The sequence below is a fragment of the Cervus canadensis genome, chromosome 22 (assembly GCF_019320065.1).
Source record: "Cervus canadensis isolate Bull #8, Minnesota chromosome 22, ASM1932006v1, whole genome shotgun sequence".
Taxonomy (NCBI): domain Eukaryota; kingdom Metazoa; phylum Chordata; class Mammalia; order Artiodactyla; family Cervidae; genus Cervus; species Cervus canadensis.
The window spans coordinates 48,395,421-48,412,590 of NC_057407.1; the positions used below are offsets into that span (position 1 = coordinate 48,395,421).

Below are 17,170 nucleotides of genomic sequence, written 5' to 3' on the forward strand. Positions count from 1 at the left end.
GACTACTAGGCAGTCATCTGGAAAATATTTAGATTGGGTCCCTACCTCACTCCTCACACTAAATAAATTTCAGTTGGATCAAAAATTTAACCATAAAAAATCAAAGCATAAAAATGTCACATGAGAAAAACAATTTTTTTTTTACTCAATTGAGAATGTCTTAAAGCAGAATAAAAATTTGCTAACATTTAAGGAAAAGAAAACTTTTCTGCATATCACTCTCCCCCAAAAAAACAACAAAAAATGATAAAGACAACAAATTGAAAATTATTTGGATAAAAATACCTATCTCTAAGGGTTAATTCTTACTATAAATAAAAAGCTTCAGTATGAAATCAGTAAGAAAAAGTCCAACAGTCCAAGAGGAAAAGGAATCAGGATTTGATCAGGCAACTCAAAATGGAAAGCTATAAATTCCTTGTAAACATACAAAAACATGTTTGTCATATTGTAAGAGATATGTATATTAAAACTATAATGATGTCATTTTTAACTTAGCTCATAAAGATTTTTAAAAAATCAGGTAACAACATCTTTGTCAGGGCGGGAACATATTCTAATACTTGAGTATAAATGGTCCTCCATCAAGCTTGTAGCAACTAGGCAATAATCAAAAATACACATAACTTTTGCCTGAGTAATATTCCACTTCTAGGAATCTATTCTAAAGAAACAGATGTTAGCGAATATGATAAGGATATTCACAATTTCCAACAATAAAAACTGAAAGTCTAAATATCTACCCATCAGCAGAAAACTGATAAAATTATGAGCTATTCATAAAATGAAATCCTGAGCCATCTTTAAAACAAAAGGGACATCACTCTTAACTCAATAATAAAGAACAACAACCAAGACAGATTATTAATTTGGAAAAACAAAATACAGAACATTAAAAATAACATGCCATCTTTTATTTTAAAAAAAATTAAAGAGAGGGTTAGAAAACAAAAAAAGAGAAATTATATGCAGAGATTATCTCTGGGAAGTATACTCAAAAAGATACACATTCATTTCTTTATCAGAGTGCTTTTTTCCTATATCCTGAACATCATGAAATGGATACGGTCTAAAATATAAATTTCCTCTTCTTTACTGCAGAGAGTGTAGGAAAAGTGTAAGACTTAAGTTTCAAAACTGCTATAACCCACTGCAATCTAGAATTATTCTTACTTTCGTGACATCAACAACCTCCTGCTTCACGCGACTTAATTCCTGTTGAAGTCTGATACGTTCCTCCTCACTTGCTTTTTCAATGGCTTTTATTTGCTCATCCATTTCTGCTTTCATTTTTCTCCGTGCTTCTTCTGTTTTTTGGGCTGTACTCAGGGCTTTCTCAAGTTCCTCAAAAGCTATAATGAAAACAGCAGAAAACAAGTATCTCAAGAAATACTATCATTGAGCTAAAGTGTTTTACATTCAATTGATGGGAACTAAGAGCAGCAGTAGCAGGACATGTTAAAAAACTCATCATTGTTTAAAGCCAAGAGGTATCTGAGTAGTGGTTCAACAAAGCCACAAGAAATGTCCAGTCACTGAAAGCAATCTGTCACTGAGTTTTGGATTCAGATATTAAGATGGCTTATACTGTATGAACTTAGGCTCAAAGTTGGAAAAAATATTAAATAACTAAAGATTTGCCCCTCTCTCCCCACAAATGTCATTATGGATAGTAAATTCATAGAAATGAATACTTGTACCTACTTCTGTAGTATAGAATTGCGATTGCTTCTTTGCTATGCAAGTTCTTGTCTATTATCAATAACTAGGTAACACTATTGTATACTCACTGGGATATTTTTAAGAATGAAAAAATTATTCTTTGACTAATCGTATTTTTAAAAAAAAACAAAAAACCTCTTAACCATACAATAAAAGCAGGGTTTTTTTCCTAAACATTTACTGGCTGAATCACATATTTAAGCAATGTATTTTGATATGAAACCTACTACTATTTTGATATGAAACCTGTATTTTGATTTGAAACCTATGTAAGTTTCAAATCAATGTGGCTAACTAGTAAGAAATCTTTTCCTGATTCAAAACCACTACAATATTGTAAAGTAATTAGCCTCCAACTAATAAAAATAAATGGAAAAAAAAAGTGTACAAAAAGGCACTACTAGCAGGGAATTTTGGAGTGAAATAAGTAAGAATACAGATTCTGCAAAAACAGTCACCTAGGCTCCAACAGTAAGATCTTTAAGGACAGATCACTCAGCATCAAACAGAGTCTGACAGCATGGGTACCAGAGCTGGGTAACTAGACACCGAAAATACACGAGTATGTGAGCTTGTATATATTTGTGTTTGTATACATGCATGTATGTGTGTGTGTGTGTGTGTGTATGCATGTGTGCACTGTATATGTGTGTAAACACACACTTTCTCTCTCTCCCCCCTTCTCTCTCTACTGACAGAATAATATCCTATGAAAATCCTAATGCTATTATCATCCTCGACTATTTTCTTTAGTCCTCAAAGAATAGAAGACTTCCCTTTACCAAAGAGAAGAACTATAAATAAAATATCAACTTTCAAGATGGGTTTTAATCCTTTTAAGAAATAAATATTCAGGGTGACAATTCATTGACACATGAAGTATTTTCACTTCCAGTGGTGTAAGAAATGTGGAACTTCAACCGATGATATCGCATAAAAAAGCCCCTTCATTAACTACAATTTCACTTAACAGATAGTGGTTTTCACAAAGAAACTGCATACCTAAAGACAAACATGTATTCTAAAGCATCTTCTTAATGGTGAAGTATAGTAGGTATAGAAAAAGGCAACAGAAAGATGGAATTCTGCTAACAATGGGGAAACACAACTTAACTTTGCTTACTACCTTAAAAAAAAACTTCTCTGGCAATCATGCATTTGATATTAAAAAAAAAAAAAACCTATCCAACTTATCATTTTATATGCCCAAAGTATAAAACCATAGCTCAAATAAGGTCTAAATTTTAATGACATATTAATTAGGTTTAATTATTTTTAAAGATGCCTACTCCAACTTCAGTGATATTTGCCTGCAAACACCAAGATGATAATCCTTAGACATAAATATGCTGGTAAATAAAATATTTAAAGGAATATGCTATCTTTGTTTTAGATATTCTTTTACTATAAATTCTGGTGTCAAGCATAAAAAAACATCTCTTGCTAGTAATAAGAAATTAGTTTCCTTGTTTCTTAAAAACCAGTCAAGTAAAGTGACCAATTACAGGAAAGAATCTTGTAACCGGGTGCATATTGCTTAAGTTTGAGCTGAAGGCTTACATCTGGGAAAGAAAAACATGGAAAAAGGAATGATGGTATTTTTTAATGTTTGGATGTCATCACCATCTTTTCATTACAGCTAATATTCAGCATATAAGATTGTATCTTAGCATTTCTAAGCACTTCACAGAAATATCTTAAATCAAGCTCTAGAGAACCTGAGGATAGTTTTGATATTCTTCCAGCAAGACCGAGTTTTAAATGAAAAGCTTCTGTCAATTAAGCAAAACAAAACTGTACACAGTCAATACCAAGTGAAACTTCTTTTCTTTTAAATTCCAGAATCCAATACAGTATAAAAATAGATACAGGGCTCTCACTTTCTTAATCAACAACAACAAAAATCAATGCCACAAAGTTCCTTTTGGATATAATTTTCCAAAAGTTAATCTTCCTAACCATACTCAGTAAACTTTAATACATTCTATATGGTATTGTAATTTTAGTGTTTAATACTCCAAAACAGCTAAGTCACTTGATTATCCATCATATAATGATTAACATAGGACAGATCTGGTTCCAAAGTTCTCGTATAAATTTAATCCTTTCTTCCCACACTCTGCCACCTTGTCAAAGAACCATATAATTTTATACCTAAAAGGACACCTTTGAGACTTTTAATTCAACATCTTCATTCAAATGTAAGAACTGAGTTCTCCAACTTTTCCTTTGGATGATAAGTCAACTTAACTATACAGGATTTAAGGAACAATCCTTACCTGTCATTATTCTTTAAAACTAAGAATGCTGGCATTGATCAGGCTCAGCTGAGCAGTGACAAACCTTATTAAACCAGAATTTTTGAACCAATCAATTACTGATGGCTTCTAACTCTCAACAAAATTCACCATGCTATACCTCTGATTGACATACAAAACTCACTGCTTTCCATCTCCATCGTGCTTTATGAAAACGTAAAGTCCCCCCAAAACAAAATTTTAAAGAGCCAGTAAAACACTTTTCTGTATCCATGTACAGAAAACTTATTTCAAACACATTCTACACTGTTCCACAAATGAAGCCACTTCCTTACAGGAAATCTGCCTCCAAAAACGAGTCCCATTTCGATGCTGAAGGAGGATATGCTGAGAGCCTACTTACTAACCAGAAACATCTCACCTTCTGATCCTGCAACCACCAGATACAGTAAGCGGAGTCCATGGCCTGTAATATTCTAAACGCGAATTCCACCCCCCTTTCCAAAAGGAATCTACACTAGGATTTTAACGTTGAGTGCTAAAGAGGTATGTTCTGAAGGCCTACATAATTACCTTCCAATTCCCAACAACATGAGTGAGTGGGGAGAAAGAAAGCGTGCATCAGCCCCAGCTGACGAGCCTTCTGCCAACATGCAGGAGTGCGCGGGGAAACCGTGGCCACAGCACGCATCAACGGGAAGGCTAAGCACCAACTGCCGCCAAATTTGCAAGAACACATGGTGTTCTTCCAAAGCAAAATTCAATGTATCTCAGGCAATTTTTGTTTTCAAACAAAAACCTGTGAAAACATTTCTAGGAAAATGTAATCTACCTTAGGAATAGTCCTCTATCAGTTAAAAACACAGGGCAGACCTTATACTGCCAGCTCCTCACTTTCCCCTTAGACAAGGTTCTCTTACATCCATGGGAGGTAAAAACTGGACAAATGCTCACTCTAAGAGTTACATGAGCTCAGTAATCCAACCATTCATTCATCATATATTTATTAGATGTTTGCCATCTGTCAAGCATATGCTAGGCACTGGGTGATATCAAGGAAGTATTTCACAAAGACAGTTGAAGTTATAAGGTGTTGGCGGGGGGGTGCAAAGTATAAAAGAACCAAGCCTCAGGCTAAGCTAGGACAATTGTGGCATTTGCTTTTGTCACTTCAGCATCCTTCCCTGCACCACCCTCAAAGTCCTAACCAGTCATATTAATGACAGCAAATGCCAGAATTCTGAGATTCTAGGCAGCATTACTATTTTGCAGCACTGTCCTGGAAGATACTTTACAGCAAAAATAACAAGACCCGCTCTATTCCCCCTGCAGGGAATAAGGAAAGAGGCAGAAAAGTGGAAAGGCTGGCAACCTCTGGATTAACTAAGAAGCTGAATAATAACATCAAGAATGAGTAGGTAAGCCAGTGCCTATGTCTTTATCCCAGCAAAAGGGATATGCATGAGGTATTTAAAAAAAAAAAAAAACAACCCAGCTAGTACTACGAAGTGAATAAAATGCAAATTAACAGAAAAAAAACAATGAAAAGTTTTTATTTATCAGAATTCCCACCCAATCATCAAGCCTCTTTTGTGAATAAAAGCAAAAGTCTAGAGCAGCAGTTTTCCAAGTCTGATCTCAAAATCCTAGAGTGCTGAGACCCTCTGAGGAGCTATGAGGCCCTCCTTTTTCCAAATACTTATCTGCATGACGGCAGATGTTCTTGATATATTTCAACCAAATTAACATATCACAACAGACTGAAAGTAGAAAGAGGCATGAAAATCCAGTTATCTTCTATTAAGTCAAACAATAAGATAAGCAAAGATGTAAAATAAGGTTTTTCTTCATACTAAATTGTGTTTTGGGAAATATAGGTAGATTTCATTAAAGCATTTATACTACATATAATAGGTTTTTAACTGTTATTTTTAAATGAACTATTTTTAAAATTTCTTAGCTTTAATTTCTAATGTAATAAATACCAATCCATATTACCCACATAATAAAAAATCTTTGGAATCCTCAACAATCTTTAAGAGTACAAGGAGAATAAAAAATAAAAAAATAAAATAAAATATTGAGGAAAAAAAAAGAGTACAAGGAGATCCTTGTGCCTAAAAAGTTTGGAAACCACTGGTCTAGAGTTTACATAAATGAAAATAAAATGATACTACCACCCAGTGGCATAAACCAGCTAGTGCAATACTTGTAAGCTTGGGCCTTCAGAAATCTAATAAATAATCACATTTTGCAACAGAAATCTAATTTTCAAGCCACTTCCCAAAATACATAACAAAATTCACTCTAACAGATTAACTATGCTTTAACCTTTAAAGTTTTTACAGATCTATCCAAATTTTCACATATTCCTTACATTAATCATGCAAATTTATCTATCAAATATTTTGAAAACTTCAGGATGATCTTGAAAAATATTAGGCTAAAGCTAAGTAAATTTAATTAAATTGAAAATATGATTCTGTAATAAATGTGTTCCTCTAGTTGCTGATGCTTTCCAGTAACAGTGACAATGGCCAGGAACAGAAGTAAGTGCAGGGTGACAATGACTTTCCAAAGATATGGATGCACAGCTACTACTACAGGAATTATCAAGCACCTACAAATATATGATTATTAAATAAACAACCTATTTTAAAATCTAATTCCATTTAAAATAATAAAGTTTTCCATCAGGTGTTCACTCAGCGCCAGAATGTGTACTTACTATTTGCCTAAAATGGCACCCTTAAATTCTACTTTAATTCCTAATTTTTTGCCTGAGAAACATGGAATTTTCTTTGTAAAGCTTATACTAAGGACCCATGATAAGGAAAAAAAAAACAGCCCTTACCCCAGTCCTGTTCATACAAGGCTTGGGAAAGGCACCATGATTCACTTATTGGCATGTGTGGATGCACAAAAATAAGATGTTTTGTGAGACTTAAGACTCCAAGAAAACTCTGTGACAAATTATCAGCAACTAACAAAACACGTAAATACACATGTGATTTTTGTTTGTTATATAAATATGCATAAATCTTACACATTGTTTAAAAAGAAACTATTTTAAAGGGTTCTTCAAATAAATATGTTCCACTGAATGCCTTTGGTATTATCAGGCCTATACTATACAAATGAAAAAAAAAAAAAAACCAACTTATTTCCCGAACAAACACAACATGACAATAAAAAGGCAAACAATGTTATGAGTTAATCTACATTTTAAGTGCAGCCAATCATATAAAACACAGAACTTCAGCAAAAACAGGGTACATGAAAAGGAAACAGGGTTTATGAAAGTTAATGCACTCTGGAAACTCTCCTAAACCAAGCAGAATATTTTACTCGTTTTGCAGAATTGTAGGCAATAACAATGGGGGGAAGGTGTTAATACTAGATGTGGGTTTTCTTTTATAATGGCTATATTTAAATAACTTAAAAATAACTAACAAAAAAGAGTAGAAATTTATGGGTCAGACTTTATCCTGAGAAAAAGTTCAAAGATGGAATAAGCTATATTATAAAGCTGTTATAGTATTATTCATAATAATGAAAATAGAAAGTAATCTAAGTGCTGATCAACAGGGAGATGGTTAACGATGTACATGCATTCTGACAAAGCCATTAAAATACGTTAGTACATTAGCAACATGGAAAAGTTCTCCTAACGTAATGCTAAATAAAGAAAAAGTAGCATACAAAATTATATGGACAATTACGATTACAATTATATAAAATAAGGATTATGAAAAGACTAAATGGAAGTGTATTGAAACAACAGCGATGCGCTTTCATTTTCTCTATTTCCCAATTTGTTTTTTGTAATATACTACATTAATGATTAGCCAGCTATTCTACCTCCTATTTCAGTTAAAAACATACACACACATGCACATACAAAACAGCCAAGACTTAGTGTGAACTTAACATTCTGTACAGGTGGCTGAACTGAAGAGATAATATTCTAGACAATTAGTAATAATACCCAGCACTTAAAAAACACCATTACATATTTAAGCTGAATCACCAGAATTCTCCAAAATTAAAATCTGGTTACTTTATGATATGACCATCTATTTTAAAATAACACCTAGAAAGGACTACTATCAACAGTGTTGTAAAATGCTTGTAACAAAAATATTTATTTTTTGGCTTTATCGACTGATATAAGTAATTTTAACAACACAAAAGTGCTACAGTACTGTCCATCAGAAAGCATGCCTAACAGTTCCACTGTAGAGCTGAACTGAGTAAGTACCACAGGCTGATACATCATCAAGCAGGCGTGTTACCCGTACCCACAGTCTAGGTATTTTATGATAGTGTTATTCTTTTTAAAATCAGAGACACTCAGGTTTCCTTTGGCCTCCAACATATGAGGAGCATCACAGTTTGTCTACAAAAACTGTGAGAAGCAGTGCAATAGACTGTTTTCCAAGGAAAGTAGTGAGGATGTATTTGAGACGATTTGACCTCCAGAATAAGTGTGCCCCCAAAATTAGTTATTTGTCTGCAAATACCCACATGTCAAGAACTGTTAAATATATGAACTAATTTTTTACAATAAAAAATGCACTGGAAGAGTTCAGATTCTTTGATAATTATTTTATGTACACACTTACTTCTAAAAATCTTAACCACATGGTCAGCTTTTATGTGTTTAGCCTTTGAATTTTAAATCTAAGAGAAAGACAAACATTTAACAGAGAAACTAAATTCTCCAAGCGCCAGATGATATTCATATGCTACTATAGAAACTCTACTTACTTTACAAAGACATTTTCTTACTTTTAGTACTAAATTTGGACTTATCTGTTAATTGGAATAATCACTTATAGGTGAACTAAGAATCATATTATATTTGAACAATTCTGTTCAGACTCAACTAAAACCATTAGATAAAATTCAGTTGATGCACAAAACTAACTTTCATTATAGATTTTAAAGGACAACATCCTCAATACGGAATCAGTATGCTGCAATTTTCTATCATAAACCCAATAATTATGACTACAAATATAATTTCAAAAAGTCTATAAAAGCACTCATTGTTATACAAGACTTTCCAAAGTAAATATTTCTATTAAATAACTATAATTCTTAATTCTCTTTAAGTATTTATTAATTTTAAATACTTTGACAGTACTATACACAGATAAGTCTTTTAACTTATAGGCTATGAAATATTTATAAGCAGTTTTATGAAAATCATATTTAAAGACAAAATACATAAAAGGCACAAACTACCATGTGTAAGCACAAGGAATACAGCCAGTATTTTGTAGTAACTATAAATGGAACACAACCTTTAAAAATTGTGAATCACTATGTTATATACCTGAAACTTATACATTAACTATACCTCAACTAAAAAATAAACAAGTAAAGACAAAATATACCTGAGTTTCAGAGAAGTAAGAGAAGGAGGGCTATATTACAAAAGAGCTGACTGCAATAGCAGCCTGGGAAATTCTTATCCTACATATGAATTAACTGTATGTTTCACCTGCCTTTTCATTATTCACCCCATTTTACTGGTTACTCATGGGTTTCTATCCCCTCACAAGATACACCCCAATTTAAAAAGGAAATGTAACCCTTCACCAGCATTATTTTCTCTCAACTGGCTACAACAGTCAACAAAAGCAATCCTAAAAATGAAAAGGCTTGACATGAGAAGCTGAGACTTTGCAGTAGGTTTTTCTGTTCACAGAAACCAGTGTTTAACAGCATCTCACAAGTCTCCAACTGCTTCAAGGAAGTTGTTAGAGACTATAACCTGAGAGATTTTTCTACTAATGCTCTCTAGAAGGAAATCTTCTTAAGTCTAAAACAACTGCAAGGAGACATTTAGAAGCACATCTAGTTGTGAACCAACTACCCCTCTCATTCAGAACCATTCCTCTCCTTAAACCTTACAATCCGGTTTCTAAAATCATTTCTGAAACTGCATTCTAGGAACTGAATCCTCGTGCAAATTAGAAGAAATTTTTAAAAAATCTTCATCCCACCTTCTGCATTTTTGGAAATGCCCCCTATATTCCCCAGAAGCCTAAGTGTCCACAATTCCTGTGACGTCACAGGTTGACTTTTTTCTTCTCTTCACCAAATGCAAGATCTCTATGTTAAAAGCACAGACGCCAGATGCAAAACGCCCAGATTCAAATCCCGACTATCCACTTAGTTTCTGTGGGTGAATCTAAGCAAGTTACTTAGCTTCTATGTTCTTAAGTTTTCTGTCTCATTCCTTATTTGTAAAATCAGAATAACAGTAATACACGTCACAGAAATTTTAAGGATTAAATACAAATGCATACAGGAGTGAATACAAGCAAAGCATTCATGACAGAGCCTTGCATAAAGTAACTGCCGGCCGTCAGCAGCAGGTACCCCCACTGCTACTACTACCAGTAAAGCAGTCTTTCAGAGAAATCAGCCTCTTCTGTAAATTGAACCAAAGACCTCAACCTTAGGCTAATGCCTCCAGAAAGACACTCCAATTTCTTATTTCCAAATTCCTACAAGTCAATTCCATTTGGAAAGCTCATAATTGGCTCAAACTCAGAGAATCTAGGCAAACTCATCATTTCACTCCATTCCTCAGTGTCCCCATTCGACTTCCTTTATTCTGGCGTCATGTGACTCATTCGGTCTCCAAACCTTAAATCTCTGATGTCTTCTTAGACTCCTACCTTTCTTCTGCCCGTTCAAGCTGGCTGGATACCAAATTCTGCAGAATCAACCCCTCCTCTTCTTCCCAGATCCACCATCCTAGAGAAGGTGGCCAAAGCTCTCAGTTCCCAAAACCTGGGTTTCTACCTTTCCCCTTAAGTTCGACTCTGCACTTCGTTCCCTTTCTACATGCAACACTGGCTTCCATCGCATTTATACTTTTCTATTACTGGTTTCCTAACATGGAAAACACACCACAAGTCTAACCTCAGCTACTCAAGTATCTTTACAGACTTTAACAGTTAGTTCCTTCACAATCCAACTTCATTTTTCCACTTCAGCAAGAATGATTTCCAGCTGACACACACCCCACCTATGGTCACTGTGCCTGTTTATGATTTAGAATCTGAAATGTGTGTTGCCCCCGCCTGTCTGTGTAGGCCCATTCTATTCACTATCTGAGGCCCAACTCAAAACTCCCATCCTCACTAACCTGAGGGTCCCATTCACTCTCCTCTCGCCTCTTTCAAGCATCTCTCTGTTCCTGTCTTGCGTTACTCAGTACCATACCCTGCTGAACACTGTGCTGGCCTCAACACTTCACAGCCTAGTATTTATTGGGTCAGGACATAATGCTGCTATGTATAATGCTGAATTATTCCATCATTCTATCAAAAAAAGCAAAGTGTATCTTATACTTTTTTGTTTATCCCCAAGCATCCACAAGGTAGCAGTTATTTAGTATGTACCACACTGTGCCTACCTGGGCAGTTTCAAAATGTACACCTAAATTGATAGTCTAAGGCAGTGGTCACCAGAAATTTTCCAAAAAGAGTCAGAAATAAATACTGTAGGTTTTGCAGGGTTCTATATAATAGGCCAAGCATTAGCTGCATTACCAGCACAAGCCATAGTTTACCAAGCCCTGCCTCTTCTATATAAAGGTGTCTTTATAAAGAGGCTCTACAGTTGAACATTTTTATCCATATTAAACTAATTTTTCTAAATGTTGGTTAGTCAAGCACTTCACATGACTTGAGTTCTAACATAAAACAAGTAACCCCTGATTTCTTACCAGCTCTTTCAGACTTTTCTTTCTGTTCACGTAACTCCTCTCCCTGGGTAGTCATCTGTTTGATGCGACTGCGAAGTTGGGCAATTTCTTCTTCTTTCATTTCCAGGGTTTCATGCATCTGACGTTTTGTCTCTGCTATTACCATTCCCTAAATAGAAGTGCAGACTCTAAAGCGTTTGCATTAACAAAACTGCATTATTAACAGCACATGACAAACTTAAAGGGCAGAAAACATAATGTTTCTTACTAAGTAGAGCATAAGAATTATTTCAATATTTCACAAACTGAAGTCTGTGTCCTGCATATATACTACACTATGTACTATAATAACTTCAGTTACCTGGCATATCAGGGTATTTTTAATATAAAAATCGTTTTAATAATAGTTTTTATCTTTAAACTGTTAAAAACACATTTTAGTTAAAAGATTTATAATCTTTTCATAAATGCTTACTATAATTTTCCCTATCTTAGTAAACAGTTTACAATAAATCAACAAAATACAGCCTTTTGTACTTGGCTCACAACCAACCACAATTACTGAACTGGGCTCTAATACAGGGGAAGACGGAAAGGCTGCCAAGAGTATAAGGTCACCGCTGCCATACTGGATGGACCGAGACTGTGGCACAGATCTACCTGGTTTTTCTCTTTCCTCTTGTGACAATCTCTGGTCCCAACACCACTCCTTATTACTGTCAGTGGGGCAATCCCATTCCTCCAATTTGCTAACTGCTATGTCTTCCCACTTTCTGGATAATCTACACAAGAAATGAAGGTTGCTGGGGGGAAATATAATCAAACAGTAGATGTTAAATCAGTCATTTGCAACTAACAAAAAAAAAAGTGTGGTTCAACTTGTCTCTTGAAAACTAAGACTGTGACAGCTAGTTTATGATATTAACAAGAGTATTACCTTACTTCTAGGGTTTGTCAACTCTTGCTTTAGGGTCTGACTCTTCCAGATGGCTAATATTAATGAACAGATTAAAAACTAGGTAAGTGGGGCATTATTACACAAATTTCAAAACAAAATTGTGAGCCTTCAGTTTCCTCAAAAACCAACTCACAATGGAAAAAAAGAGAGAGAAAGAGAGAGGAGTGGAACCTATAGACTAAAAAAAGTCTTAAGAGTCAAAACCAACTGCAATGAAAGAACCTCATTTGGATTCTGCATCACAAAAAAGAGCAAGTGTATGAGACAAAAGGGAAAATCTGAAACTGCTGAAATAGTTGACTTATCAAGGAATTGCTATTAAATTTTTAGATGTGATCATGACAATGTCATTATATTTTTATAAAAATAAAAATAGTCCTTTATTTTAAAAGACACATTAAAATACTTATAGAAAAAATGGCAAGATTTCTTAGATTTGCTCTAAAACAATCCTTGGATGAGGATACTGGCAGCTGGGAATGTACAGATGAAAAAAAATTAGCTGTGAGATGTTAAGTGTTGAAGTTGGGTGATGGGTTCACAGGAATTCCTTTTATTAATCTTTGTACTTTCTATAATAAATTTTCTCAAAAATTTTTTTAAACAAGGTCTTTATGAAGTTAATGAAATATAATCTAGTAAAGTGGACAGAACGAAAAGACTGACAATACATTTCAACAGCAGAACAGCTCTGACACTTTCTTAATTACACGGTCACTTAAAATCTGTAGTTTTAAGTACCAAACTAAAGAACATGGTGGATGGTGTAGAACTAATTGGAAGCTACTGAAAAAAAAAGGACCCATGAACTTGGCGCTGAAAAACTTTAGTCAAAACTGTTTGTTCATGAATTTTTTTAGTTGTCTTTGCTGCCACAGCTGAAGCTACTGTCCTGACTCTAAACTGCCAATCTCACCTATATATATACTCTAAAGTTTATTTGTAGAAAACTTTATTTATGTTAATGTATATATTACCACTGCATTACTTTCTGGACAATTTTTCTGAGAGATTAATCTGTTTCCATTATATTTGAAAGACAATACTTATATCATTCACATTTAGTAATGCCTTAACTGTAACTAATTTAACTTTTCTCTAAAAAGTAGTTATGTACTATAAACAAATTTCTTTTGCAACAGCAGTCTAACCTAGAAATCAAACTGCTGACTGGATTAAGAAATTACAGATTCAGCTTCACATGATACATAGCTAACACTAATAGTTATATAAATCTAGAAATGAAAACAAAGAAGTTTTTTTCATGGAAGTAGCCATAATAATTTTGGAAAGCAGAAGTCTGAATGCTTCCAATTGCTTCCAAAAATGAACTGGGGCGGGGGGGCCCTCGACAAATTTTAGTATCATAAGTTTTGTTGTTTTACCTTATCTTGTTCAAGCTGTTCAATTAAGTTCTTTGCATCACGCAACTGAGTGATAAGTTTAGTCTTCTCAGCCATATGAAGCTCCTAAAAAAATTTTAAAAATTCATTTCCATCTCTAATAAAGTTTCTTCTTATATGCGAACTCTAAACATTTTATCTAATGTGAATACTCCTACAAGCCTAGTAGGAGAAGAAAACAGAGGATGTGTCAAAAGGACAGTCAACGCTAGACTCCCAGGGCACTTGGGGGCCCTCTCCACGTGGTCTACGGAGGAAGGGGTCAGCCTTCCAGAGGAGGTGCAGGCCGCGCTGGGGCCTGTGGATCTACCGTCACCGGGCTATGGTAAACCACACTCATTCGCTCTTTTACCTTCATCTTTTCTAGTTCTTGAAGTCTTTCATCCAGTTGTTCCTGCAGGGCTTCTTTTTCACTAGTTAACAGCGTACACTGTTCCTTATGTGACCGAATGGTCTCCTTACAGCGCTGCAGTAGGTTCTCCTGACGCTTAACTCTCTGCTGAAGTACTTCCACTGTTTTAGCAGAAGCTCCATCTCCCACTGTTAACAGTAAAGCAGCATAAACAGGGGCTGTCAGTAAGGAACCTGAGGACTCCCCAGGATTCCGTTAGTGCACAGGAATGTATGCTCATCCCAACACTTGACTATATTCTGAGCCACTCAGAGAAGAGAGGGGCGACCTTCCCAACTTCTACTTTGCTGCTATTTGTGTGACCTGTAGCTGAAGGAGCTGAGTTGTACATTCACCTCTTCCATGGTTCCACCCCAACCCAAATGACACACAGCACTCAAGAGTTAACTAATGTTAACTGAACCCACCCTCCTTAAAAGACAGTTTCATGGCCATTTTTCACTCTTTGCCAATGCCCGCTGTGTCTAATTGCCTATACCAAAATTATCTGTAAAGTATTCCTTCCAAAGCGTTCTCATCTCGTCCAGAGAGGAGTCCTGGCAAATAAGCTTTCTCCACCTCCTTACATTTATGAAACACGCCAGGGAGCATTTCAGGAGCCCTTATAGGCTGGCTGCTCAGATAGATGGCTATTCAGCTCTTTGCTCTGGTGCTGGCTGGACCAAAAATTTTTATCATCAATTTCTTTGCAAGGAAGCTAGTAAATAAAAACTGGGAATTTTACTGAATAGATACCTCAAAGTCTCTAAGACTAGGGTGGACTATAATTGGTTTTTAAAACAGAATTTAACTATTCTTTCTTTTCAGTTAGAAAGCAAATAATAGGGCAAATACTGGGATCTTTGAAAGTAGAAACATGGAAGCAGTATTACTTAAAAACAAAAACTGACAAATAATGACAAAGAGCATATTCCTTAATCTTGAGTAGACCTGACCTTTTATATGAAGTCTAGTTACCACTCTCAATAAAACAGTATAATGTAATGAATTTCAATGACAATGCAAATGTATGCTACTCATAGACTTTCAAGTAGTAAAACAATTACTTTCTCCTGAATAACAGTAAACAAAAAGCCCAAAAAACCATCAAAAATCTTTCATCTGTTAAAAACAAGACAACAGGTCCAAGATGGAGGGTTATGTTAAGCCCCAAGCCACCAAACTGAGACTTAATTACAATTTTGACCTCTCCCAGAAATGGAATCTTAAGCCAGTTCAGCAGGAATCACCTGGTCAACACTAGAGAGGTCACATGCCTGACAGACCCCTGCCTCCTCCAAAGGAAAGGGACCTTGTCACAACCAATCCACTCTTTGCCACTCTAACTTCTTTGTCCCATTCTCTTCTGTCTATAAAAGTCTTTCATGCCTTCATTTTGTACAGCTCCCAGGAGCTCTTTTCAATCTGCTAGAGGGAGATGCTGCCCAATTCATGAATCACTGAATTATGACAATAAGATCTTCTAAATGGACTCAGTTAAAATTTGTTTTTTAATGCATCTTTCTAGAAATATGAGGGTCAGGGACATTCTACTTCTACCTCAGTCCATGTCTATTAGTCCCTGCCCTAGAATCTCTCAACATCCTCCTCTAGTTTCTAACTTAACCTCCTGACAAGCTGAAGCTTACCTACTGACTCTACATCACTGTCTGTGTTCTCTTTAGTGACGCCTTCAGCCTCTGGTTCCATCTGAGGGAGTGGTTTTGGTAGATCAGCATTCATTGGGCCATTTCGTAACCGTTGCTTCAGCAAAGAAACCTAAAAACAAAAAAAGTTCTTCATTAGGGGGTTAAAAAAAAAAACAACAGAAATTATGGCAGCAGTACTTTATTTAAAACAGAGAAGGGATAGAGTAAAGGTATAATTTTTGCTATAATGGAGGGAAAAAAATAAAAGTAAAAAATTTTCTCCCAAAACAACCAATTTTGGTATTTGCTATTTTCAGTGATAGCTTAGCCGGAAGACACAATAAATCAAAAATTATCCTTAAAACTGAGTTGAAAAAGCAAAGAATTTTAAAAATAGGCTTTAAAAAAAAAATCAAGAACCTATCAGATATCCCATCGAAATCCCTTTATTTTCCTGTATCCAAAAGTTCCATACTTTTTTTTTTTACCTGAGTCTGGAGAACACTGATATACTGATCTTTTTCCTCTAAAGATGCATCAAACTCCTCTTGAAGATGTTTTTTTGCTTGTTGGTCCATTTGAAGCTCCTAAAACATAAAGGATTCACAAGCAGTTTTCAGTATAAAACAAAAAATATGAAGTTTTTAAAACTTAAAAACTGATCAACCCAGACTGTATTACTCTTAAGGTATAAGCAACAATAATTAGAGAATAATTAACATTTAAAATAGTAGTGTTTACCTCAACAAATAATTCTGTTTTTTAAAGAGTATAAAGATCCAAGAAGAGAAAGCATACTTTTAGACCTTTATCACTGCTGAACTAACAATTCTGTAGAAAGGATTTAAAAAATGTTACTTAAGATAAAGGTGTAACTTTATCCTACTTTAAGACATCTTACTGCCTGTGTTATCTTATATTCACTTGATCTAAAACTGAATTGCTATACAGTAAGTAAATAGATAATCAGTAGAGCCTTCCTTTTTCCCATACATGAAAGTGATCAATTGCCAAAATCAGAAGCTTCCTCAAATGAAAAGCTTGACCTACTGGATCACCA

At 34.9% G+C, this 17,170-nt stretch overlaps 1 protein-coding gene across 5 annotated transcripts in view; it reads right to left on the reverse strand.

Moving 5' to 3' along the window:
* Positions 1–17,170, reverse strand: part of GOLGA4 (golgin A4) — a 112,631-nt gene that overhangs the window by 38,714 nt on the left and 56,747 nt on the right. For 4 of the 5 annotated variants that reach the window (XM_043441858.1, XM_043441857.1, XM_043441855.1 and 1 more), the window contains 6 exons: positions 16,599–16,697; positions 16,111–16,240; positions 14,423–14,610; positions 14,053–14,136; positions 11,731–11,878; positions 1,174–1,352 (listed from right to left, as the gene is read on the reverse strand). In XM_043441858.1, the coding sequence (XP_043297793.1) occupies positions 1,174–1,352; positions 11,731–11,878; positions 14,053–14,136; positions 14,423–14,610; positions 16,111–16,240; positions 16,599–16,697 (828 nt within the window). The remainder of the gene's footprint in view (positions 1–1,173; positions 1,353–11,730; positions 11,879–14,052; positions 14,137–14,422; positions 14,611–16,110; positions 16,241–16,598; positions 16,698–17,170) is intronic. The other variant, XM_043441856.1, reaches the window with a different exon arrangement.